The following is a 27,471-nucleotide window of genomic DNA, read 5'->3' as shown; positions in this document are numbered from 1 at the left end:
CACCAGTCTGAGAGTATGGGATTCTCAACACAAGAGAGAATGGGCATCACAAGAAAAGTCAGATTCATTTTTAAACACGTCATTTGCCAGGGTTGCACCATCACGACAGCACCATCACAGATTCTCTCTCCATGTTCTACTTCCTGGTGTGCACCAGCGTACTGAATCAGGAATGTTCCCCTTCCACACTTTCTCTGGAGCATTTATCTTATCATTTACAATATGCAAATAGCATTTGTATTTGCACATGCTTGAGACCACTATGGACAAAACATTTTGAAACCATGGCAATTACAAGGGCAGAAACAGTCCAACTATCATTTAACAAGAAGTACAGAAAAAATTGTGCTGGTCTTTTATATTAGAGGAGTTCCTGACCAAATTTCATGCCACTGATTTCAGCTATATACTTGCCCTTGGGGACCAGGGATATCCAGAGTCAAAAGGGGAAAAGCTCTTCTCAAAATAGCACACCAGTTTGACCTTGTTGTCAGAACAGCATACATATTGGTAGTCTGAGTGCCTGCTTTATAACCTATTTGTTTCCTGTTTTTTTTAAAGAATATGCAGACTTTAAAAAACAAACAAAAAGCCCTCTATCCTAGCCACCTTTCAACAATCTGCAGGGTTTGCACCTAGTGATGGGGTTACATAAGCACTTGCCTTTCTGGTTGCATTTGGAGATATGACCACCAGCACTGCCTGATGGGGACTGTTTCCTACTCGCCACATTTAAAATTATAACCAAATAAATAAGAAATAACCAAATAAATAAGGAAAGTACCTTCTCTTATGCATTTGTTTCAATGCAAATATTCTGTTGACAGGATGTATGTACACCACAAGAGATATGAATGTACTTAGACTGAGAGATAATTGATTGTAATTATTATTTTCTATCTCAGTTACATTTCCTTCTGTCATCCCCGTCATGACACTCCCCCCCCCCTTTTCTCTATTTCTTTGTTTTGTGTGAGCAGTGTGTCAGTGCCAGAAGCTTAATTGTCACATCCGTCTTTTACGACAAATGGTAAGGTATTTGTCTTAGCAATTGGGACAGAATTGTACAAGCATTTTATTGCGGCAGATTGTCTCACGCGCAGTAGCAGATGAAATCGCTTTATAGGTCCTGCCTGAAAAATGCATGTGATGAAGTCATTGTGCTGACACCTCAATGCTACTTAAATTATGGCCAGAAATTGTCAAGACTTTTGATGCTGATTCTCAGGAGACGAAAGGGTACAAAAATAGTGAAGCAGATGGTTAGCTTGAAACAGTACTGCCCAGCTAGTGGGTTTTCTCTCACTTAAATCCTAACTAATGTTCACCACCTGAATAAGAGCATTAGTGACAACACAGAGAAAAGCTCTGATTACATCTTTGTCAGATAGGGTTGCCAGTTAGTGGGTTGTCAGGAGATTTGGAGGGTGGAGTCTGGGGAGGGTTGGATTTGGGAAGGGGAGGGACCTCAGCAGGGTATAATACCCTCCAAAACCAGCCATTTTCTCCAGGGAAACTGATTTTGGTTGTCTGGAGATCAACTGTAATAGCAGAAGGTCTCCAGGTGCCACCTGGAGGTTGGCAACCGTAAGCATCTTCACATAGCTTTATTGTGGTGCCATAACCCCTCAGTTCCATATTTCAGTGGCAATAGGAGACAGCTCAAAGAATTCACATTCACTTTTAAACTCTCCCATGGGAGATGCCCCAGCTACAGCTTCTCCTACTGGATACTCTCCATCTTCCCCCCTGCCCCCGTCCTTTGCTGCCCTCCTTCACATGCAGCAGCTGATAGGATGCAACACTTGTCCTACTGCGTACAAGGCAAAGGGCTGAGGAGAGCGACAGCAAATGATGATCACCACCACCCCTTCCCCTTCACAGGGGGTCTTTGAGAGAAACATGCATGTTCACAAGGTTGTTATTTGGAAACCGTAAGTGACAACTGTATGCTGTATGAATCTAACCTGAATCTCAGATATTGTTAATATGGCATTTGATGAATGAACAGCAGGGTTGAGATTTTTATCAGGTGAATGTGTCTACTGACAGTTCTCATCTTATTATCTCCACTGTAATGGGCTGGCCCTCTGAATGTTCATACAGCATTTCTCAGGATCTGAGAAGGCCCAGTGAGTGTGTTGAGGCATGGGCATGCTTTAGTTTTGCCACAAGGGAAGATAGTGTTAGAATGGGGGGGGTGTCCTCTGCTCTCAGACCATGTCCACTTGCTAACCATACCTGTTCCTATAAGGAGCTATTGCAAGTGCATGGAGAAAAGTGTTGCTTTAGTGAGTAACAGATACCAGGGGTCATTTCCTGCAGGAGCGCACAGAAGCGGAGCTCCGGCAGTAAAGAGCCCAGGGGGCGGGCACATGCAACAAGCCCCACCCCCTGCTCCCAGCAGCCCTCAGTCAGAGCAAGAAGCAGCCAGGAAAGTTGGAGAGCCCCCCCTGGCCCAAAACAGTCCAGTGGCACCTTTAAGACTAAGTTTTATTCAGGTACAAGCTCTCCCTCCTCTGCAAGGACAGATCTGCACGTTCCCTCCCCCAATAGCTAGGAATCCAAAACAGTCCAGTGGTGCCTGAGTGGTGGGTGTTGCCTTCTGACACACTTCCGGTGATGTCAGGGGTGTGCGTCATATGCAAATAAGTTATGCTAATGAGTTATGCTAATGAGCTCCTGGACCTCTTTTTCTACGAAATGACCCCTGACAGATACTATATGAGAGGATGGAAGTCACGACTCAGGTTACACATTCATGTGAAGTCACCACTGGGCTGCATGATGCTCACTAATTGTGCACTGGAGGAATGGACATGCAGATATCTTAGTATACACATGAACACATGGAGCTGCCTTATACTGATCCAGAACCCTATTCAATCAAGGTCAGTATTGTTTACTCTGACTGACAGCAGCTCTCCAAGGGTCTCAGGCAGAGGACTTTCACATCACCTCCCACCTGATCTTTTTAACCGGAGATGCTGGGGTCCTTTCTGCATGCAAAGCAGATGTACTGCCATTGAGCCATGATCCCTCCCATATGTTCTGTGTATAGACACTGTATGCCTAAGAAAGGGTGGGGCCCACATCTACAATCACAGAGAGGACAATGCATTGGGTTAATAAGGCAGGTCATTGGTCCATCTAGCTCTGTACTGAGTCTCTGACTAGCAGTATTGTTGAATGACGTAATTATCCTTCTGCTGATCACAGCAAGCAGCAGAGATTTAAATAGTCTACTCTCCAGCTGTCTGGGGAAGAACTCAGTCAAAATGTTTTTGAACTGCACCGAGATCAACAATTGTTATTAGGCCTGCCATTCTTTGAGAGGCAAGCACATCTGGCGGGTGGCATTCCTAATCATCCAAATCGGGAGCGAAATTGACTGAATGAACCCATGTTATAGTTCATCGCACACCCCCAATGCCTTTAAATTAGATAAGCGCTCGCAACAATTTCTGTAAACTGTGAACAGCTTTTACAAAAACCTCATTAAAGTATGGAAGCTGTGAAGCTAATCAGCTCTTAGAGCTGTGTTCACTTGGCGACTTTTACATTAACCAATTTGCTCAGCGGCAGGTACTGTTTAGGAAGGCTTTTTTCCACACAGACAGAATATACAGGGTTCTGCCAAGATTATAAACATCCATCTTTGCCCCAGTCATCCTAGGAAAACATGAATATCTTTTGTGCCAAATACAAGCCATTAAAGAAGAGATAAATAACCTTCAGATAACAACACAACAATAATATATTGCCCTTGTCTCTTGCTGGATACAAAGGGAAAGCAAGCAAGCAAGTGATATGATATGGAAATAAGGGGAGGCTCTTGAACACTATTTCAGCCAAACCCAGATAAAGAAAAGACAATATTTCTTGTCTACAACTATCCTACACATTATATTACTATATAGAGTTGCCTGAGCCAGAACTTGGTTCCAGATATAGATCTACTGCCTTAGAAACCTCAGACTTATCCAAGACACTATTTAGATCCATGGGGATCTGCTGTCCCATTGATTTATGTCAGTTAAAGACATCATCATCATCAAAGAATTTCCTTTGCTTGGTAATAAATGTAGGTAATGACTGTAAAATGACTGTGTTCATGTTTCTAACAGTCTTTTCTTGATAACCCCTTTGTAGCACTTACAGATTCTTTGACCTGTAAGGAAATCTTGATGAAACAGGAGTGCAGCCAGATAGTTAAGGAGCAAAGGGAAGTAGTAATTGATCATGTGGAGTCTGTAGAGATCTCTGGCTGACTGTGATTGGAGACAGGGTGTTGGCCTCAAACAGACTTTATGTAACCCACTGAAGAAATTCCGAAGAAAAGCAAGGGAGCTTGATTCCATACACGTCAGGTAGGTACTGATGTTTGAACCCCCACAGGCCTAATTTAGAACTGGGCTCAGTAAACTAAGTTATTTTGCCAGAAACCAGACTCACAACTTCTCTTCCTACTCAACCACTTGCTTGCTGCCTGCCATGGCTAACAACCACTGCAACAGCAGCAGAGAGGGGAAGGCAAACGAGAAGGTGGTGGAGGAGGATGGGATTCTCCTCTGGCTGGGATAGACATCATGAGCCACATCATTGCTTAAGGACTGTGATGCTTGCTGTAGTATTCAAGGTGAGTATTACAACTGCCTAGGGAGGTTTCCGAAGCCTCAGAGATACAAACTTTGATGGCATCTCTACAGGAAAGAGCTTCTAGAGCTGATGGTAGTCTTTTTCAAAGGGACTCATCCTAGCATTATTGTTCTAGGATATATACACTGGAAACATGGTCAAAGCTTATCCCTTGGTCAGTACTGCATATTGTTATGCAATAAGCTGGGGAAGTTCCTGTTCCCCTCCAGCTAATTGCTGTAGGTCAAACTGCCACAGCAGTTGTTTGAGAAGCTGGCAGCCCTTCTTGCTCAACCCCAGTTGCATGAACAAATATCAAACACAGACAATAGAAATAAAGAAGTGGGGGTATGGCGGGGTCACTGCATTAAGTATATTATTTATGTAGATATTTATATCGTGCTTTGATCCCTAATGGGGACCCAAAGTGGTTTACATCATCATTTCCGTCCATGCCATCCCCACAAAAATTCCACCTAGGGTTGTAAACTGCCCAGGGGGGGGGGGCTGTTTCTTTAATACAGGTTTAATGGCATGTTAGTTGCCAGGTAATATTATTTACCGTCATGCCATAAAAAGTTTCAAGCCTCTATTAAAAGGACAGAACAGGATATTTTCCTCCAAGCCTGTTGGCAGCCCTGCCTATGGGGGGGGGGGGAGTGTTACACTGAGAGTGACTGAACTTGTAAGTGGCACACAAAGTCACACAGTGAGCTTCTAAGGCAGAACAGACATTTGAATCTGTGTCTCCCAGATCATTGTCTAACACTCTATCTGCTACCCCTGACCGGCTGTATTGCCTTATACACTGATGCAGTGAGGCCCTCCCCCCTCTCCTGCTTTAGCAAAAGTCTGTGTTTTACCATAACACCATTTGGAATGCAATTATGTGGGGCCTTGAAATCCCAAATGTGAAAGTGGCTTTCAAAGAAGCAAGGGGCTTTGAAGAACATTCCTTTAAATAAAATATTCATTACAACATTTTCCCATAAGTAAGTGATGTGGCAAAGATTGGAAATTAACGTTAAAGAATGATAAATGCTGGATGTGGCTGTTCTCAGAAAAGATTCACAGCACTTCAGGCGAAGCTATGGTGCTGCTTACCCCCTTGGAGAGCTACAGAATGCTGTAAGAATGCACTCTGAAAGACAAGCGGGATAACCCCATGAGTGCTGGTGGAGACCACATGAGAGTGTCAGAGCAGTGTAACTCCCAGCAGTGTTAAGTCATTGCTCCTGCTTTTTTGCACTTACATGTCGCATAGCATAAAATCTCTGGTAATATAATAAATATTAACCTAAACTTAGCACTTAATTAAACAATTAGGGTTTCCAGACTGCAAATGCGGGGTCCTTGTGAGCCTTTCAAGCTGCTGTACAGTCATGAGGTAGTAGGCTGCAGCTTTGCCCACCTGCTTCTCCCTTTCACACACCCCCCCCCCCATCCCATCTGCTGTTCAGATTACCTGGAATTCAGCTCCTTGCAGCAAGTGAGGGAAGGTGGCAGGCAAAAGGACTGCAAAAAGCTGATGGGAGGAACTATGCAGGCCCCGTTCCTCTCTGAATTGCAGCTATATATATAAAAGGAAGAAGCTCCGGATTTTAACCTGGTCACCATAAAAACAATAGCTAGGATCCAGCAATGTGCACAGACATAGCACAGTTTTACTTGCATAGAGTCTTGTGCAACATCTAGAGCTTTCCTTCCTATATATTTCAGTGCCCAGAAACTGGTTGCACAAGATCTTGCACAAGCAGAATGAAACACAAGTGGGATACAATAAGTTTGACTTAGCTACAAGCAGTCTTTTTCTTGCATTTCTACTTATGCAAAAGCTCTAGTACAAGCAGAAATTTTGCAATTGATCCAACCCATTGTATTCATGTCTCCCTACTAGCTAGATAAGTTGTGTTCTTTATAAAACAATGTGTTTAAAAGACCCATACCCTGCCAACTGCATATACGCTAATTCCCTCCCTTCATTCACAGCTTTGTTTGTACAGTGACAATGAAATATTAACACAGTAAATCATCCACGATTCATCTTTAAAGCCCATTATAAATGACACACCTCATCAGATTCCTGGCACTCAACCCACTAATAGAACAGAAAATCCACAGAGCTTCCCTTATACTGAGGCTTAAGTTCAAGTAAAAGTCTCCCCAGTCTTCAGTGCTCCATTGAGATGTATCATGATCATCACCATCAAACAGTAGCAGAAGAACATAGAAGTAATAAAGAAAGATGGATGGCTTTTTTTTTTTTGCCCAAGTTAGGCAAAAAGAGAGGCAATTATTAAAGTATTTATAAATGGAGGATAATAAAAATGTCCACTACATTGCAAGCATGTGTTTTCTTAATCGCAGCAGTTCTGTATGTTCTGGTTCTCCAGTGGAGTATATCTAAAAAACTGACAATGCATTCTTTAATAACCTGAAGAAACTGCAGAGGGACCAGTCAAATGCTCAGTGACTATGTTCCTCAACATGATTAGTGAATACAAGAGGGAAACAAATGACAGTTCTATCAAGTGTCAGACCGATTCCCCACAAGCAGCTGTGCCCCCCTCGCTCTTCTGTTTCCCCCACTTGCATCAGTCAATTTCACACTATTCGCTGCGTGGCCCCATTTTGATCTGCAGCTCCCCCCCCCGATTTTCCCCACATCTTCTTAATCCTTGGGGATTTTTTAGATTGAGAAGACGTGGGAAAAATCGGGGGGGGGGGGGCTTGCGGATCAAAATGTGGCCACACAGCCAATAGTGTGAAATTGACCAATGCAAGTGGGGGAAACAGAAGAGCAAGGGCGGCACAGCTGCTTGTGGGGAATCGGTCTCAGTTTCAGCTATGGAAAAATGTGGGGTTGGGTGCCACAGATGTGCAAGTAGAAAGGCGCTGATACACGAGTATCTTCCTTGTCTTTCCCCAAAAGTCTGCACAGAGATTCTGGAAACCCTCTGCCAGGGTTGGGAGATGAATATAATGCTTCCTGGTCTTAGAATAGGATTTTCATTGCATGCATAGAGTTGCCCATTGAATCAGTAAGCTATTTGGGTATAAAGCTTTTCTAACAACAACAACAACAAAAAAACACCTTTCATACTGGAACAAGTCCACCAAACATAGAGAAAGTCAGACTACAGATTTTTTTCAACATTTTTGTCGCTCTTACTAAACTGAATGGGTCAATGGCGCTCTTGTTTTATGTGAAGCTCATGGTTCATACACACACACACAGTAATGGACAAGAGAGTGAGCTGAGTGAGTAGTTTAAATAATTTCTTCTGGTACATTAGTCTATGGAATCAAAGCATTAACTTCACAGTGTACATTTCCTTACAACCATGTTCCTTACAAGTGCTGGGTTCTCCAAAGGTGGGAGCAGGAGGCCCTCACACAAGATGACCTTTCTTTTCCCCCAGCTGTACTTGGAGCCAGGCAGGCTTTTCTGCTGGCCTAGGATTTCCACCTGGGGAGGACAACTTCCTTGCCTCTCCCTTCCCTCAGCAGCCTCAGAAGGTCCATGAAATCTTTTTCCTGGATCCAAGTGAGTATCTTTAAATTTCATAACTGTGTCATAAGAGGCTATCTTGGTATTTTCTAATTAAAAAAACAACTACCAGAGAATCAATCCTTATCTATGAGAAGGCAACACTTATCTAACTGAAGCCAATAGCAAACCTTATGCTGATTTCTGTGCTTCAGTTCATAACTGTACCTAAAACAAAGATGATGGCTGAACTAAATTGTTTGGTTGTAAACCAGAAGACTCTCACCAGCTTATCTGGAATAAACAAGCAAAGATTTTGATCAAGTCAATGAAGGCAATTATATTGTCTACAGTACAATGCATTCCGCTTTAGTACAAATGTAATAAAGTAGAGCTATTTCTGTATTTTGCATTGTGTAGAAGGCATTTGGTACCACTAAACCAGCTTTATTTTAGAACATTGCCATAAAATAAGACAATTTTATTCTGCAGGGACCCCACTGTTACATTCAAAAGCCTTTCTCCAAAAGAAATGCAGACACCACAGGTAACAATGGTCTGTGTAAAACAGTATTTTGTAAATAACAAGTATGGCAATGTTTTGTTTTGTACTTGGCAGGAATGAATATAGGGAAAATATGTTCTGCTCAGTGTCTATGCCTTAAAATAAATGACATTGATATGGTTAAACACAGGCTATGGTCCCTTTCATCAAAGCAATCCAAATGTAGAAACGAGAACAATAGCGAAAGAGGACACAATGGTAAGACTGAAGAATGATGTAAACGTCAAAGCCTTGGTGCATGTGTGCTGTCATTGGTAGTCTGCTCACAGCAGTTCCCATATGAATGTAATAACATTGTAGAAGCCTAACTTTTTAAAAGAGAGATTTTAAAATGCTTAACAATTTATAAGAGTGCAATTGTTGACCTTTTCTAACATCCAAATATTATTTCAGGAGTCACAAATGTCTTGATCAGACTATGTAGAAAAGGTTTCTTCACAATCGTATCACACAATATGTTAAAGAATAGGTTGAGGAGACATTCCACACAGTTTGATTATTATTTAAATAACTATCCAGAGAGCTATCAAGAAAATTAACAAAACTGGCAATAGTTCCTAAACATGCATCTATCCCTCTCTCTGTATGAATGTAACTGCAAAATCACCCCAGGTTTTTAACTTCAGAATGAAATAGAAATTAGGGGTATGTCATGTCAAAGGAGAATGACCTCTTTCTTATCCCACATCACTCTGCAGAACAGATTTACATGCGACCTCTCCAAATACCTGTACAAGCAGGATCACAAAAAATACAATAAAATAATAAAACAACTATAAAACTATCAATATGAAAACAACTCATTAAAACAAAATCAAACAGCCTAAAACAACTGTACAACAGCCATCAGTCTAGAAGCAGACACAAAAACAGCATAAACAGATGGAGCAATTCAATTAAAAGCTATTTATCAATGGAAAACACTCTGACTTCTGCAGGGCTATGTTTATGGCTCAAAGGCTAATTAAAAAACAAATGGATTTATGTTCCTCTCTTTATCAATCAGAAGAAAAATATTAGGTGCTCGGACAGCATCACTTATTTCCAACCGTCTCTTCCTCAAATTCCTTAATATGTTACAAAATTATATAAAAGTATCAGATTAGTTTAGAGCATCCCTTCATTTGAAGAGGATGTCAAATGTGGTTTGGGGTTGGCCATCACATGCCAGATGTGGCTGGAAGAGATCTTCAGTGTCACATCTGCACAATGCTCTGAACCAAAGACATTTCAAAAATGTTCAAACTCCCATTAATAAAGTGGGGGAGATTATGATGACCAATTGCTTCTTTGTATTAGTTTGTTGTGGGTTATGCGATCACTGAGCAGCAGCTATGAGAACTAGGTATATGTTCCACATGTGGACCACAAGGGGCCTCGATAATGGAAATACTTACTTATTGCACATTTGCAGGATGGGAAGGAAGTAGCAGAAATTTATTATTCTAATGCAGCACAAAAAGTGAATGCCATTTTGTACGATGCAATAGATAAGACCGTTTTCAGATGTGTTCATACAACATGCTTACTACAAAAAAAATTACGCACAGAAGCATGTACAATGAATATATTACTAATGCCTTCCTAAAGTCACTATTAGAGTTTCTCAACAACATAACATCAAGAATAGGATATAGGAACACAGTTGTTAAACAACACACTTCAATAAAAGGTTTCCAAGTGATTTCCAGCAGTTTCAAGCACAGATCTTTAAAATGGTTACTGCGATAAACAGTCAGCTTCCACAGAACAACAACTAGAACCTATATAGAAAAACACTCACATGTGTAACCACGCCACCCACCAGTAGGGATGGCAGCATGACTACTACAACTCCCCACTCCCTTTAATTAAACCTGTAACACAATATTTAGGAAGGCACATAATCTGAAAACTAAAAAGTTTCCTGGGTGTGTCTTCCAGCTCAAGTTCTGTATTTATAACCCAAGCCTGTGTCACTGACAGCTGAGGCTTTGGGTTCAGGGCATCACACTAGGTCCAAAGTCTTTACTAGAGGCACGTTCTCTTTTGTCATATCAGAGACCTTAGAATTTCCTGGCAATTCCTCCTCAAAGAATGGATGCCCTTCAGAATTTAACAGGAACCTGTAGTGACTTATCAGGCCCTTAGTCATGGTGGTATACAAAGGGGTGGGGCCCCACCAATAATTTGTCATGCCCCTCCAGTCAGCATTAGGGGTTGTTGTGAACTCTTTCACAAGTCGAGAGAGGGTGTTTCCTTCCCTCTTCCCTCCCAGGCCATGCCAATGAGGGATAGAATCTCTTTACCTCCTCCTGTCTCCCTCCCAGGCTTTCCCTTTGTACTTTGCTGCCTGCACAAAGTAGTTGCTCCTGCTGTGCTTTGAAGCATGCAACACAGTTGTTTCCCCACTTTTGCTTGCTAGCTCGTGCCAGTCATGGATTCCTCTGATCAGCAGCACTGTAGCACATTAAGGAAGAAGCTTGGGGAGGGGGGCTCTATTTTAGCCCCAGATGGGGTGCGTTCAAAGGTGGTTGGGATCAGGGGTAGGGGTGGTGGCAGCAGCAGCCTCTGTATTCTGCCCTCACAAGTGGACTCATCATGACCATTTTACAGAGTGTGTGCTGCTACCCATGCAGCTGTTTTGGCCCTTGAAAACACTTGGGGGGGAGGAAGAGCTCTGCACGACAAGTCCACAGTGGATTTAGGGCATCATAGCATTGTAAAATCACTGTAAAATGGTGGCAATGAATTGGTGCTAGCAACAATTTTGCCTTCTGTTTTAACTGGGCTCAGCAAGGGGGAGGGAGCCAATTTCTGTATCTGTACAGGGGAGCCTCCCCAGCTTCTCTTCCCATCCGCTTGAAGCAAAAAAGCCACCCTTCCCCTGCATGCTAGACAGGCTGTAGCTGCAAATGAAAAGTATGTGTGCACATACTTGCTAGAGTTGCCAACTCCATGTTGGGAAATTCCTGGAGATTTGAGGAATGGAGCCAGGAGAAGGTGGGGGAGGGACAATAATCAGGTAGAACACCATAGAGCCTATCCTCTGAAGCAGCCATTTTCTCCAGGGGAAGTGATCTCTCTAGTCTGGTAATCACTTGTAATTCTAGGAGGTCTCTAGGCCCCACCTGGAGGTTGGCAACCCTATTGCATTCCAGCCTGAGTCCCTTTAGCTATCCTTAAGTCTTCCTATATAGTAAGTTATGCGGAGCCAAACAGAGCTGGGTTTTGGGGGTTTTTGGGTGTGTGTGAGTTCAGTGTCAGATGATGCTGTGAATCAAAGGGGCCATCTATCTAAGAAAATGCACCTTCTTCTATGATCGCTGTAAGTAAGTTTGAAATAGGATCAACGCATAATTTTCCTGAAGTGGACCCACTCTCACCATCCTAGATTTCTTCTATCTGTAAAACATTGAGTTTTCAGCAATTCCTAGAGAGGACTGATGTCACTTCCAGGTTTTCCATCAGAAACAGCCATTTTTGTACATGTGTTTCTTCCTTCCACCAGCTCTGGAGTGCTAGTGAGCAAGGCCCAGGCCTGTAGCCAGGATTTTTTAAATTTGGGGGTCCTTTAAATATGTCAGGGGGCACTTGCACACATACACCCAGGCGAGTGCCATAATATAAAATTAAAAATTGGAAGTCAATCAATCAATCAATTTATTTCTACAGTCCTTAGGCCAGTCATACAAAAAGAAGCACACCTTTACAATATTCCAAGATTTTAAGATACATCAGTGACACATTAAAAGCAAATTAAAATTTAATCTAATATCAAACAACTATATCTAACTAGCTACCTTAGAGTTTCCGTGATCTGAGTATCACCATACAGAAACTGGCTACTTGGTGGGTAATTTGGAGGTTTCTATCAGTTAGAAGAAACTAGAGTCTAGCTTTTTCAGAAAGACCCAACATTTGTTCAGTTAGCAGAGTGATTTTATTACGCGCCACCTTATAATACGGACATCTAAAAAACATGTGCTCTGTAGTCTCAACCTCCCTTAATGGGCAGGTACAAAGCCTTTCTGAGAAAGGAGTATTCTTTTATTTTCCTTCAAGTACAGCAGAAAGGAGGGCAGAGCACCTCTCCAGAGTAAAGGCTTTTCTAAACCCTTTTACTTCAAGAGGTGTTAAATAGTTGGCTGGACCCACAGTATTTTTGATAATTGTCATCTTAATGTTTTGTATGCTGGAAAGTTCAATTTGGCGTTCTATATCCTCAATTCTCTGCTTAACTAATATTTTTGCTTGGTCTGTTCCAAAAGATAAGAGCACCTGGTGAGGAAAACCTATTTTCAGCAGATATCTCTGAACAGACTTAGACCAATTTGATTGGAAATTGTCGCAGAGTATCAGAGGGAGTAAACCTTGTGGGTTGAGATACCCCTTTAGCCAGGTATGTATTGATAGAATACAGACCCAGGCTTCAACTTTTAAACAGCCTGTCTCCAGTCTTACCCTGGCATTTGACACACATCTAGATAGTTCTTAGGAACTTAGACTGAACTCTTTCTAGAGGTGCAAATTAGGAACTGGGTGGCCCCATAAATGAGCCATATAACAGTTGGGCTAGCCTCTTGGCTTTATATAATTTAAGGGCTGCGGGAACATATAACCCCCCCTTGAGAGTAATGGAATTTTGCAATACTATATGCAGATCTTTCTCCTTGGTCTGCAGCATACTTACTATGTTGAAGCCTAGAACCCGTGGCCTGAAAATTGGAAGTCGTGGGGCTTGGGCTGGATGGAAAGTCAGGGGGCCTTGGTGGTAAGTGAGGGTGCTGGGCCCCAAGATGCCCCACTGTAGCTACGGCCCTAGCAAGGCCCACTGTGGGTGGGACATCTCCCACACCCAATCAGCACACAACTCACCCACATTCTTTCCCCCATGTCCTGCCCCCAAAAGTCTACCAGGGGCTCCATGAACATGCCTGGTAACCTTATCAAATATATACCCTGCTGTGAGCTCCTCAGAGGAAGATCAGGACCAAAATGTAATAGATAATAATAGATTATATGCTTAGGTAACAGTCCACATTAAAAGTTTTATGTACAAGGAGAAGAGCTTAGGTGCTTGAGCCCATATTATGCATTCTTTTGTATAACATACACACCAGGCAGACACAAGAGCCAAAGTATATGAGGTATTTGTGATGGCTTTTGTTTTATTTTAAATAAAGCTACTGGGGAGCTGTGAATCTGATCAAAACAGCAGCAGGCAGGCGGATATGTAGCCTTTTCCTCGCAGACTGTTTGTTTCCAATCAAAATCTGCCCTCCCCAGCTGCTTTCACACCCACAGGGGAAAGGATATGTGGACTCTGTATCCTTTCCCCTCATGGATGATAATGGAGCTGGAAGGGTCTGGTTTTGACCTTTTAAAATGCCCTGGGGAGAAGTTTTGTGTGCTCCTACCCCCAACCTCTGCTCCAGCAGTTGCATTTTGTTTTGTTTTTTTAAAATAAAAATGATCAAGAAACTGATGACACATCTCCCACATCCTGTCTGGTTCAGCTTTTGGAACATGATGCAGGGATGGGGAAGAAGTAGAGAATTGACAATCAGTGATAGAGACTGGTTCTCAAATTACAGGAGCCCCTTTTCCCCACTTGGTAACAGTTCCCCTTACCAGCTACTATGTTCATTTGTTTGTAATGTTTATTTTCCATTTTTGTGGAAAGCAAGATGGCATATATTTTAGAAAGCAACCGGGGGGAGGTATAGATTTAGTTAACATCCCCCTATATTCTTCCCATAGCATTGGATAGAGATGGTTGAGAGGAACTTAGATGGTGATGGTGGAATTAGGGATCCCAGACCCCCCAGTCCGGGAAGGGGATCCCCTGATTTGGAGCAGGCTTCCCTGCCGCCAACCAGCTGGCCGGTGGGAGGGGAATCCCCCAAATTACTTTTTGGGCAAGTTTCAGTAAAACCAGAAGTACCACCCCTGACACAATGATGTCACCCAGTAGTGACGTCATCACACTAGAAATGTTGCACGGGAGACACTCTGGTATTTGGGTGAACTCTATGGTTTTGAGGGCTAAAAACCATAGAGTTTTGCCCAAATACCAAAGCAACCCTGCACAACACTTCTGCCATGATGATGTCACTTCTGGGTGACGTCATAGAGCTGGAAATGTCACATGACATTCCTCACCTCCTGGAATGCCACCCAAACCCCCCTGCCGGCAGAGGTAAGGGACCTGGTAACCCTAGGCTGAACCAATAAACTGAAGCTATTACCACTTAGAAAAGGCATTTTGACAATGCCCAAATTATGGGGGGAAAGATTCAGAGGTCCTTAATGCATCATGGCCAAATCACCCTCCTCCCAACCTACAAAAAGAGGTAGCTGTAATTTGTTCCACTTTTTATTAAAGAAATTGGTCTTTCTTAATAAGAAACGTGACGGCAGTCTAAAATCAAAGAAGTGGAAGATATTCTAAGCATGGGAGGAAAAAAGCAGATGGCATTGAAACTTGAGTGGAAGAAGGAGTTAGCACTATTACAGATTGCAAAAACAATTACTAACTATACAATTGCTTTTAAATGTTCATTTAAGACAAAGGCTGTTTTTTTAAAAAAGTAGCACCGAATGTTTCTCAACATTCACGCAAATGAGCTGTCCACAGAAACAGAGAGATAGTTACATGTGTTTTGTGGCATTTACTGAATTAATGTTTTCTCAGGCTAAGAACAGATGCCTATAATTATACTGCACACCTGTTGCTATTAATGCCAGCTAGCATTTCCATGGAAACCAGACACAAAATCACAGCATCTCTTGTCTATATCTATCTTTACACACACATACACACAGTTTAAAGGAGTTAGTCTCATTATTTATCTGTATCTTTATAGGAATTTAAGTCAAGATGAAATTTAAGCCTACTGCTGTATAAAGAAAACCAGGTAGATAGAGTGAACAGAAAAAGACATTGCAAAACATTGGAGTTTGTAGGCAAAAAGAAGGTGGTGTTAGCATGCATATGCTTGATGCAACTAAAATTAATTTTTAAACCTAATCAGATATTTAAATAATTGGTTTAATTTTTTAAAATGATACAAACAATTGTGAAAAACATTCCACAAAGTTTTGTTTTATGTGCTTAATGTAGTATGTTCATTCAGTGGAATAGGAAGGAAGGAAGGAAGGAAGGAAGGAAGGAAGGAAGGAAGGAAGGAAGGAAGGAAGGAAGGAAGGAAGGAAGGAAGGAGCACACCATTAGCTCTGTTTATTAGGAAAAGACACTGTTTAAGGTCATCTAGTCCTCTCGAATACCAACACAGTGGCTGTAGTTTGGCTACCAAACTCCATCTTTTCACATAAGAAACAGTCTCTATAGAGTCTTGAATGTGTATAACAAGGGAAAACAGCATCACAGTGGTGAGCAGTGCCCCTAAGCTTGATGCTCTATTTATATTTTCTTTAGATATTTATATCTTGCTTTTCTGGTCCAAAGTGGCTTACAATGTCATTCTCCCCTCCTCCCTGTGAAGTAGGTTAGGTTGAGAGAGAGTGACCTGAGGATGTATAAGGTCCTACATTAGGGTTGCCAGACCCCTGCTGGGGCCGTGGAAACCCTGTTTTTGTGGGGTGCTTCCCTGCTGTTGGCCCACCCTCAACTGGCCCCAAAGGCAATGTGATGATGTCACCTGGAAGTGACATCAACACATCACCGATGTCGCATGGCACCGCTTTAATTTTGGAGCAAAACTCTATGGGGAAATCATCTACAAACCATAGAGTTTTGCCCAAAAACTAGAACATCACCCCCCGAAGTCAGCAATGTGATGACATCACTTCCCAGTGACATCATCATGCCAAGTGCATTTTGTGTGAATGGCAGAAGAACCCAGAGAGGGCCAAGGATCCTCCTACCAGCTGCTTCAGACCAGAAATTTTGTTCTGCAGCTTCAGACCAACATAGCTACCCCACCTGAATTATACTTTAGAAAGCCAAGTGGCAACATCAGGGGGAACCCTCAGCTTCTATGCCCTGCTGTTGGACCTTCAGAAGAACTGGCTAGCCACTGTGTGAAACAGGATGCTGGAATTAGATGGACCACTAGTCTGATCCAGTAGGGCTCTTCTTATGTTCCTAAGGGCAATTGCATACCAGTAGCACTTCTTCATGGATGTCTTTAACAAACTCACGCCATGTCTTTAACAAAGAACATCAGTGAGTCTGGCATGCCATCAGCCTGGGATTCCATATATATGATTTTCTGGTCAACTTTTCTGAATTTAGGGATTTTGTCCATCCTCTTCTATAAATGGAATATGTTTTTCAGTAAGTCTGACTATTAGAACAAAATAATTTTCTTTGTTTTAGTCAACAAAGGGCATCTCGGGTCCTAGGCTAACAATTTTCTAAGCAAATAAACCAGAATATAAAAGTGTAAAATAATTGAATAAACTTAGTAAGATCATGTCTTGGTTGAGGTCTGATTACAAAACTCAACCACATGCGACCGCTTTGCTTGGCTAGTTAGGCTGCTGCTGAGTTGAATGGACCATAGCCAAATTAATGCTGTACTTGGAGCATTAGCCTGACTCTATGCTTATCTATGCTGATAGAAAATTAGAACTGACTGTAGAGTTAAGCAGTTGCAAGCAGATATTTAGGAGGGTCTCTCTTCAGCTGCACCTAAAGTATCACAGCAACCAATCTGACACTAGAATTAAGCATAGTACTTTCTGTGCCTCCTAAGAAGACAATAATACGTACAAAGAAATGATCCATTCTGACCTGTAGGAGAAACACTATGTGTTTAAACCAAATAAAACCTCTGACTGAATCCTTGATCAACCTGAAACAAAGCCCCACTTGCATGTTCAGACTGGGGATTGATTAAGTGGACCTCATTCCCACCCCAAAATTCGGGAAACTGGTTAAACTAGGGTTAACAGCTGATCTACACATCGTATTACATCCTTTAGTGCAGGTTAACATATCTAAGACTGCCCAGAGGGTTGGAAGCATTTTGGGCAACCCTACCCTGGCTCAAAACTCAGCCCAACAATGCTGCCATGGTTTGCTGCTCCTTATCTGCACAGAAGAGGAGCTAAACCCAGCTACTAGTGATTAACATTAGTGTTTAACTAATGTGCTCAACATTGGCAGTGTTCAGTTTTCATCTCCCATGCGTCCAGTCAACCATGAGAAGCTGGTACACGAAATCTCTCTCATCCACTGGCTCACTAATCTTGCTTTATCAATTGACCAGCAAATCACCAGCTCCCATGGTGAAGAAGGTAAAAAAGCAGGTAAAAAAATATCCTTATGTCAAGTAAATGTGAAAAGGACCACCAAAATATATGTTTAGCTTTCAAGAGACTTACTAAATCCAAATCCCCTGATGAAGAATGGCTGCCAGGGAGGTGGACTGCACTGAATACAGTGCCTCCACCTCCCCTGATCCTCCACAAGGATCTCAGCTTGGCTCCCACCCCTAGTGTGCATAGTGTGGGAGGACACCAAAAATGGCCGATGCTCTGTTTAAGTGAAAGCTTCTCTGCCAACAGTCTTCTAAACTGCATGCTGTAAAGAAAATACCCCACACCACTGTGAAAGTATCACACAAGAAGCCTCTGATTCTCACATAAAATATTTCCTCCTTTACCGCCTGCCTGGAAAACCATCTCTTTTATGAGCAAGCCAGGAAGTAGAACCAACAGTTATAAATCACCAGCATTTTCAGTGTGGTTTCATTTTACCACCAGAAGAACAACATCAACAAAGTCTGTGCAATTTTCAAAGTTTCTCCCAATATTTATTTATTTATTTATTATTTATTTGTTAAATTTATATCCCGCCCTCCCCCGTAGGGCTCAGGGCGGCTTACATGGCAAAAACTTGCACATAAAAACATCAATACTGTAATACATTTTAAGACCATAATATACAATTTAAAAACCCAATCAGACAATAAAGTGCTCAGACTTCACAGCATCCATACTAAGACGTCCCAGATCCCGCAGGGCCCGGATCTCCTCCGGGAGCTCATTCCACCAGGCAGGGGCCGCCACCGAGAAAGCCCTAGCCCTCGTGACGACCAGCTTAGCCTCCTTGGGGCCCGGTATAGTTAGAAGGTTTTGGGCCCCCGACCGTAGCGCTCTTGGGGGAACATACGGGGAAAGGCGGTCCCTCAGGTAGGCTGGACCCAGACCATATAGGGCTTTATAGGTAAGAACCAGCACTTTGAAGCGAATCCGGTACGCTATTGGCAACCAGTGCAGTGCTTTCAGCGCAGGCTGAATGTGGTCTCTTCTAGAGAGACCCATTAACAGCTTGGCCGCAGCATTCTGCACCAGTTGCAGCCTCCAGATTTGCGACAAAGGCAGCCCCATGTAGAGAGCGTTGCAGTGGTCTAACCTCGAGGTGACCGTCGCGTGGATCCATTATTCTCCATTAGAGCAGATTACAGCAAGTCAAAACATAAATAAATTGAGCTGGGGAGTACCTGTCCAAACTTAAAAGCCTTGTTAGGAAAGTTAGTGAACACTTTGCCATAGGAGACATTTCCTTAACTACAAGCCCCCTACTTCTAAATCCCTTGGTTCACATTGAAGGAAGTCCCATTGATTTCTACTAAGTTTATTTTCAAGGAAGTAAAATAAATTGCACAAGAACTGTTTAGTATATCCTCCAGGCAAGTTTTAGGTCATGTGCATCCATAAACAGAAGTCAGAAGTCAAGAACACAATCAATCAGAAGGCTGGTATTTTGCACATTTCATTATATTTGTTTTTTCACTGCAACAAGGAAATGCAGAAGAGACCAGCTTCCACATGACTCCAGGAGTCTAGAGATGGATGCAACAATCAAGTATTTAATATACCAAAATACCTAAAGGCAAGGCCTTTAGTCTTTCTCTATGTTAGTTAAGCCATTCTGTTGGCCACCCCACTGGAACCTTAGGGACACCACGGAAAATAAGAGAACTAGGATTCCTTCCATATTTCATCACAAGAGGGAACTCCATTTAGTCCTCTCCTTTACCTGACTCAGTCCCTAGTTTATTTCCCCAGGGCTTGGCTTTGTTAGAGCTAGGGTTGCCAACCTCCAGGTGGTGGCTGGAGATCTGAGATCAGTTCATCTGGACAAAATGACTGCTTTGGCAAATGGACACTATGGCATTATATTCCGTTGAAGTCCCTCCCTTCCCAGACCCTTCCCTCTGCAGGCTCCACACCAAAAATCTCCATGCATCCCCGAACCCAGAGCAGGCCACTCTAGTTAGCGAGGGAGCCTCCCCCCCCCACCCCAATGCAGTGGCTATTTACCTCCGCTGCCCTCTCATGTTCTTACTTTTCAAATCTTTCCCACATTTCTTGTTCCTCCACACCAAGCTCATTATCCTCACCTACTGCTTCTGGATCAGACTATGGCCCAGTGGGTGACATCATTTCTTGGGCCACAATTTGACCATGGCTGAGCCAGATGGGCATCTCACGGGCAGAGAACCAAAAGGCAACCAGTCCCACAGATGCCACAGACCCTTACCATCCCAGAGCCTTGGCATCTGTTACAAAACAATACTGTTCACAAACAATAAAACAGCTCTGACAATAAGACTTCTAGAAGCACATTGAGAGGAAGGAGCTGCCAGGCCCCGATTCATTGTTTGCAAAGCTCCAAACTGATTTACACAACAGAACATCAGCAGAGAATCATATCCACTACCACCCCTCTTGATTGGACAACATTCTAAAATACGGCAGATGCTTGGGGCTGATGTAACAGCTCTGGCTTCTTGTAGCCCTGCTGGGCAAATAAAATTTCAAAGTTTATCAGTATCTTCACAGCCACTAATTTCACAATGATAAATAGAGAGAGGGAAAATATCCCCCATCCTCTAAACCGTACCATTTGTGTGACCGATATTTGAATATTTTTGATCATGTACAAAAATCAGCTACATAAAACCTAACTGCTTGTTAGTAGGTATTGTAACCCAAGAATGCTCCTTCCATATGCACTATTACAAAGCCTGTAAGACATACCTACATTCATGCCTGTTGCCAGATTCAAAGAGCACCTCCAGAGAAGAGCTTTAGACTGGTCATCGAAATGCATGCACACTTCAAGTATTATACACAAAGGGTGATAGGAGGTAGTGTTAAGCTGCCTTGCAGTAGTTAATTAGTTAAATGGATGGTCCTTACTTTTGGAAGAGAAGCTCTGGAGCCTGAACTCTGAGTGGTCATGGTCAGGACTGTAGTGATGCCCAAGGCAACTCTGGCTGGAGCAGCATCCATGTTGATCCAGAAGGAAACCCAGGACAAAATGACGATCAGCAGGCTAGGAATGTACATCTGGATTAAATAATATCCCATCTGACGCTCCAAATGAAACTTTACTTCAATGCATGTAAATTTTCCTAGAACATGAAATTGCTTTTATAAATCATTTTGTACATTTTAATATTATTTTATTATGAGCATAAATTAACTGCCTGAGGCACATGGCTTTTGAAGCTTCTGTCATTATTCAGTCTAGATTCATTCCCTTATGAAGCCCATGAATGTACTGTACAAGTTCCTACTTCGGCTGACATTTTACTTTGATGGAGCTGACCACTAGGTAGTCACTTGAGACATAAATCATTTGGCACAACTGACTCTAGCGTCTTGATTCTGTCCTTCAAAAATAGAAAGAGCATTGAAACATTATAATATTGGAAAACAGAGATAAAGTGGCAGCACTTTTGTTTTCTTTGTTAAGGAAGCTGAAAAATTCTTTCAGTGATCAAGTTGTTACAGAAACAGGAAAGAGCTGCCGTAGAGAGGTGTTGTGGAATTTCAAGGATCTCTCAGTCTTTTTCATTGCCCTTTCAGTTGCACAAGAAGCTCAACACTGATGAAAATGAAGTGGCCCAAATTGAAGAAAAAACTGAAGTAAGCCTCATTGGGGATTGAGAGCGCACACTCGCGTGCACACACACACACACGCACACAATAGAGAATTGGTCCTCTTACTATGCATATACTTCATATGCATAGGTAGGGGAAGAATGAGATCATGGAAATTATGGGGACCCCAAAGAAGAAATATGACCGAAATGAACAAAGGTTGGAAAATATACTGTTATACGACTGGCCACTTTTAGCACTGCCACAAAGGTGACAGATGGAGTTAAGAACATAAGAACATAAGAACATAAGAGACGCCAATGTTGGATCAGGCCAAAGGCCCATCCAGTCCAACACTCTGTGTCACACAGTGGCCAGAAATACCAGTGCCATCAGGAGGTCCAGCAGTGGGGCCAGGACATTAGAAGCCCTCCCACTGTTGACCCCCCCCCCCAAGCACCAAGAAGACAGAGCATCACTTGCCCCAGAGCCCCTAGCTATACCTTGTGGCTAATAGCCACTGATGGACCTCTGCTCCATATGCTTATCTAATTCCCTTTTGAAGCCGTCCATGCTTGTAGCACCCACCACTTCCTGTGGCAGTGAATTCCATGTGTTAATCACTCTTTGGGTGAAGAAGTACTTCCTTTTATCCGTTCTAACCCGACCGCTCTGCAGTTTCATGGAGTGCCCACGAGTTCTTGTATTGTGAGAAAGGGAGAAAAGTACCTCTTTCTTTACCTGCTCTTTCTCATGCATAATCTTATAAACCTCGATCATGTCACCCCTCAGTCGTCTTTTCTCCAAGCTAAAGAGCCCTAAGCGCTTTAACCTTTCCTCATAGGGAAAGTGTTCCAACCCTTTTATCATTCGAGTTGCCCTTTTCTGCACTTTTTCCAAAGCTATAATATCCTTTTTAAGGTGTGGTGACCAGAACTGCACACAGTATTCCAAATGAGGTCTCACCATTGATTTATATAGGGGCATTATTATATTGGCTGATCTGTTTTCAATACCCTTCCTAATAATCCCCAGCATAGCATTGGCCTTCTTTATTGCAGTCACACACTGTCTCGACATTTTCAGTGAGTTATCCACTACAACTCCAAGATCTCTCTCTTGCTCAGTCTCTGCCAGTTCAGACCCCATCAATGTGTATTTATATTTAGGATTTTTGGCTCCAATGTGCATCACCTTGCACTTGGCCACATTGAACCCCATTTGCCATGTTGACGCCCACTCGCCCATCCTTGACAGATCCCCTTGGAGTGCCTCACAATCCTCACTGGTTTTCACCACCCTGAACAACTTTGTATCATCCGCAAATTTAGCCACTTCACTGCTTACTCCCATCTCCAAATCATTAATGAACAAGTTAAAAAGCAGTGGACCAAGTACTGATCCCTGCGGTACCCCACTGCTTACCACCCTCCACTGAGAAAATTGCCCACCTACACTCACTCTCTGTTTTCTATGAACTAGCCAGTTTTTGATCCATAAAAGGACTTGTCCTTCTATCCCATGATTTTTGAGCTTACTTAGGAGCCTTTGATGAGGAACTTTATCAAAAGCTTTCTGGAAGTCAAGGTAAATAATATCTATTGGATCCCCCTTGTCCACATGTTTGTTCACCCCCTCAAAGAACACTAACAGGTTAGTGAGACAAGATCTTCCCTTACAGAAACCGTGCTGAGTCTGCCTCAATAGGTTTTGTTCATCTATGTGCCTACTAATTCTTTCCTTAATAATGGTTTCCACCAATTTACCCGGTATCGACGTCAGACTGACTGGCCTGTAATTTCCCGGATCTCCTCTGGAACCCTTTTTAAAGATGGGAGTGACATTAGCTACCTTCCAATCCTCAGGAATGGAGGCAGATTTTAAGGAAAGATTACATATCTTTGTCAGGAGATCTACAAGTTCACATTTGAGTTCTTTCAGAACTCTCGGATGTATGCCATCTGGGCCTGGTGATTTTTCAGTTTTTAAGTTGTCTATCAGTTTTAGGACCTCCTCTCTCATCACCTCAATCTGACTCAGGTCTTCCAACACCCCTCCTGAAATCAGTGGTTCTGGAGTGGGCAAGCACTTCTCATCTTCCACAGTGAAGACGGAGGCAAAAAATGCATTTAGCTTCTCAGCCATTTCCCTATCATCCTTCAATACTCCTTTTACCCCTTGGTCGTCCAAGGGCCCCACTGCCTCCCTGGCTGGTTTCCTGTTTCTAATGTATTTGAAGAAAGTTTTATTGTTGGTTTTTACGTTTTTTGCTATATGCTCCTCATATTCCCTTTTTGCCTGCCTGACCTCAGACTTGCATTTTATTTGCCATAGCCTGTGTTCCGTTTTATCAGCCTCACTGTGACTAGCTTTCCACTGCTTAAAGGAATTCTTTTTACTTTTTACAGCCTCCATTACTCTGTTTGTTAACCATGCAGGCTTTTTCCTATACCTGTTTGTGCCTTTCCTAACCTGCGGAATATATATTTTTTGAGCTTCTAGGATCGTAGTTTTAAATAGATCCCAAGCTTCCCCAATTGTTTTGACCCTTTCTACTTTTCCTTTCAGTTTCCTCCCCACGTGTCCCCTCATATCAGAGAAATTACCCCTTTTAAAGTTAAAAATGGTTGTGTGAGTCTTTTTGGCCAATTCTCTATTTGTACAAATGATGAACTCAACAACATTATGATCACTGTTTCCAAGCGGTGCAATCACTTTTACATCTCTCACCAGGTCTTGAGTGTTACTTAGGACCAAATCAAGGATCGCCTCTCCCCTGGTAGGTTCCGTGACCATCTGCTCCATAGCACAGTCATTTAGAGTGTCTAGAAACTCAATCTCTTTTTCCCGACTAGAACACATATTGACCCAATCAATGTGTGGGTAGTTAAAATCACCTATTATTACACAGTGTTTTTGTCTAGTTGCTATCTTTAAGGCATTCATCATTTTATAATCCTCCTCTATCTTTTGATCTGGTGGGCGATAACAAACTCCCAGTGTTAAGTTTCCTTTTGGCCCCCCTATTTCAACCCATAGAACTTCCAGAAGCGAATCCAATTCACTTAGCCTCTCAATCTTTCTAGACTTTATACCCTCTCTGACATACAGAGCTACCCCACCTCCAACCCTTCCCCCCCTATCCTTCCGATATAATATATAACCGGGAATCACTGTGTCCCACTGATTTTCCTCATCCCACCAAGTTTCAGAAATACCCACAATGTCTATTTTTCCCTCCGACACCAAGCACTCCAACTCCCCGATTTTACCTCGGACACTTCTAGCATTTGTATAGAAACAGCTGTAATTTCCCTTACAAGTTAAGCCTGCATCCTTCCTCTTGCTATCTCGAGTCGTTGTCCGGCAGTCCATGTCACCAGCCATGGCCTCTGTGGACAATTTCAATCCACCTCCCTGTAGAAAAGCAACCGGTACCCCCTCACCTCTCTCAGATGAGCCAACCCGAACCAGAGACTTTTCATCTCCTGTCGGCTTTCCCCCAATATTCAGTTTAAAAGCTGCTCTGCCACCTTTTTGATTTTAAGTGCCAGCAGCCTGGTTCCTTCTCGGGACAAGTGGAGACCGTCTCGCCTGTACAGCTCCCTCTTGTTCCAAAAAGTATCCCAGTGCCTAACAAACCTGAACCCTTCCCCCCTACACCATCGTCTCATCCACGCATTGAGACTCCTGATCTCTGCCTGTCTCTCCGGCCCTGCGCGTGGAACAGGTAACACTTCTGAGAAGGCTACCTTGGAGGTCCTGGACCTAAGTTTCCTGCCCAGCAGCCTAAATTTCTCCTCCAGGACCTCACGACTGCATTTCCCCACATCGTTGGTGCCGACATGCACCACGACCACTGGCTCCTCCCCAGCACTATCTACCAGCCTATCTAAAACACGCGTAATGTCCGCTACCTTCGCACCAGGCAGGCAAGTCACCATACGGTCAGTACGCGGGTTCGCCACCCAGCTGTCTACCTGCCTAAGGATCGAATCACCCACTACCAAGAGCCCCCCTCCCACCCTGCTCAGGGATGGTTCCTTGGTGCAAAAGGAGAGCCGCTCACCAGCTGGGGAAGAGGTCCCTTCTGAGGGCACATTCCCCTTATCCTCAGCATGGTGCCCTGTTTCCCCTAGACCCTCATGCTCCCTGACAGCAGCGGGGCTGCCAGATCCAGAGTGGGACGAAGCTAACAAGTCCCCGAGAGTCTTTTCTGTGTGCCTAGCTGACTGTCTCTGCTTCTCCAGGTCAGCCACCTTGGCCTCAAGGGAGCACACACGTTCCCTGAGAACCAGGAGCTCCTTGCACCGAGGACACACCCAAGACTTCTGCCCAGTGGGCAGATAGTCATACATGTGACACTCCGTGCAAAACACTGGATAGCCCCCAACCCCCTGCTGGCATTCTGGCTTCATAATTCTTTTAAAATAAATAAATATAATCCCCCTTTTAAACCCTTGGTATTTATGTGGGTTTTGTTATCAAGTCAAATTATTTTACGGGAAAGACAAAGAGCCTAGGGCCTTGTCTTTCTGGCTCTTTTTGGGCTTCTTACAGCGCCCCTAGTCTAAGAGTCCCTAGGCTAAGAGCCACAGGCAAAGAGCCCTTTAGCTCACCCTTCGGCTCGTGCCAGAGGCTCGTGCCTCTGCCAAGGTGTTTCCTTAAATAGAGGCCTCCCCCAGCAGAGGTCAGGCAGCAGCTATTCAAATTCAAATTCACCCAGGCACTCAATCACAGGCAAAACAATGCCCCTTCCACTTCCTCTCAATTACAGGCAATCCCAGTCAAACAGTGCCCGTTCCTCTCCCACACTCAATCAGCCAGGACTCTGCAAGAACTCTAAGTGCTTCCACACACTGCTAAACACAGTTTTCCCACAAAATATCCTTAGCTGAATTCTCTCAGCTGAAAGCAAGTAAAAGAAACCCACTCACCTCTCTCACAGCTCTCTCTCCTGCTCCTGCTCAGAGCTCAGCTGGTCAGCCACATTCATTTCTATTTAACTGTCCCAAATATTCTCATTCCCATTAAAATTCACAGTATATAAAATGGGAAAGGTCTGGCGTAAACTATCACCTCCTAGCAGCTGCCTAAACCTCATTTAGTAGACCTTATTACAAACTTTGAAAAGTACAGGGGTGGTCTTAGTGATTCTAGGGCCCTGGACAAAAGTCCAGGGTGGAATCCCTGCCACCTTCTGGTCATCTTGTTCCCCTGCTGGGGCTAAGCAAGGATGGCTTTTTGGCATGTACAAGATAGGCAGGACCTGCTGTTGCTGCTGCGGCTGGAAGCCAGCTGCCCAAGACAGATGGATTGGGTGCTGGTGGTCGCTGCTGCATGCCTGCTTCCCCCACCCCGTTTCAGGTGGTCCATGTAGACCAGCATCCTGTTTCACACAGTGGCCAACCAGTTGTCCCAGAGAGCCAACAAACAGGGAATATAAGCCTTCCCCAGTGTTTCCCCCTAACATTCTTATTCAGAGGTTTACTGCCTCTGGATGGGGGGATTTCCTTGAGTAATCTTGCTAATAGCCAGTGATGGAACTATCCTGCATAAATCTATCTAATCTCTTTTAAAACCCATCCATGCTTGTGCTTATCACCAGATCTACTGGCACCAAATTCTACATTTTACCCACTGAGTGAAGAAATTCTTTCTTTTGTCTGTCCTGAATCTAAAGCCTAACAACCTCTGAGTTCTGGTATTATAGGAGAGGTAGAAAAGTTCTGTGTATTCATCCCCCCCCCCATATGTATTAGCATAGGTGAAAAGCTTGCACATTATTAGCATTTGCAGAACGTCTATACTTTGTTGTAATGATCAACAACTGAGGCAGCAAAGAAAATCAGAGCTAATCTGGGAAGATACATAAATAACTGACCGACTGAAACTGTTAGATTTTAGGGGCATATAAATTTTAAGTCTGTAA

General features: G+C 43.2%; 1 protein-coding gene across 2 annotated transcripts in view; it reads right to left on the bottom strand.

Moving 5' to 3' along the window:
* Positions 1 to 27,471, bottom strand: part of GLRA2 (glycine receptor alpha 2) — a 193,783-nt gene that overhangs the window by 99,866 nt on the left and 66,446 nt on the right. For both annotated transcript variants that reach the window (XM_015417598.1, XM_015417599.1), the window contains exon 7: positions 20,853 to 21,067. In XM_015417598.1, the coding sequence (XP_015273084.1) occupies positions 20,853 to 21,067 (215 nt within the window). The remainder of the gene's footprint in view (positions 1 to 20,852; positions 21,068 to 27,471) is intronic.

This window comes from Gekko japonicus, unplaced genomic scaffold (genome assembly GCF_001447785.1).
Source record: "Gekko japonicus isolate JY-2015 unplaced genomic scaffold, Gekko_japonicus_V1.1 scaffold18, whole genome shotgun sequence".
Classification (NCBI taxonomy): domain Eukaryota; kingdom Metazoa; phylum Chordata; class Lepidosauria; order Squamata; family Gekkonidae; genus Gekko; species Gekko japonicus.
This window is presented reverse-complemented; position numbering and strand designations above follow the sequence as displayed.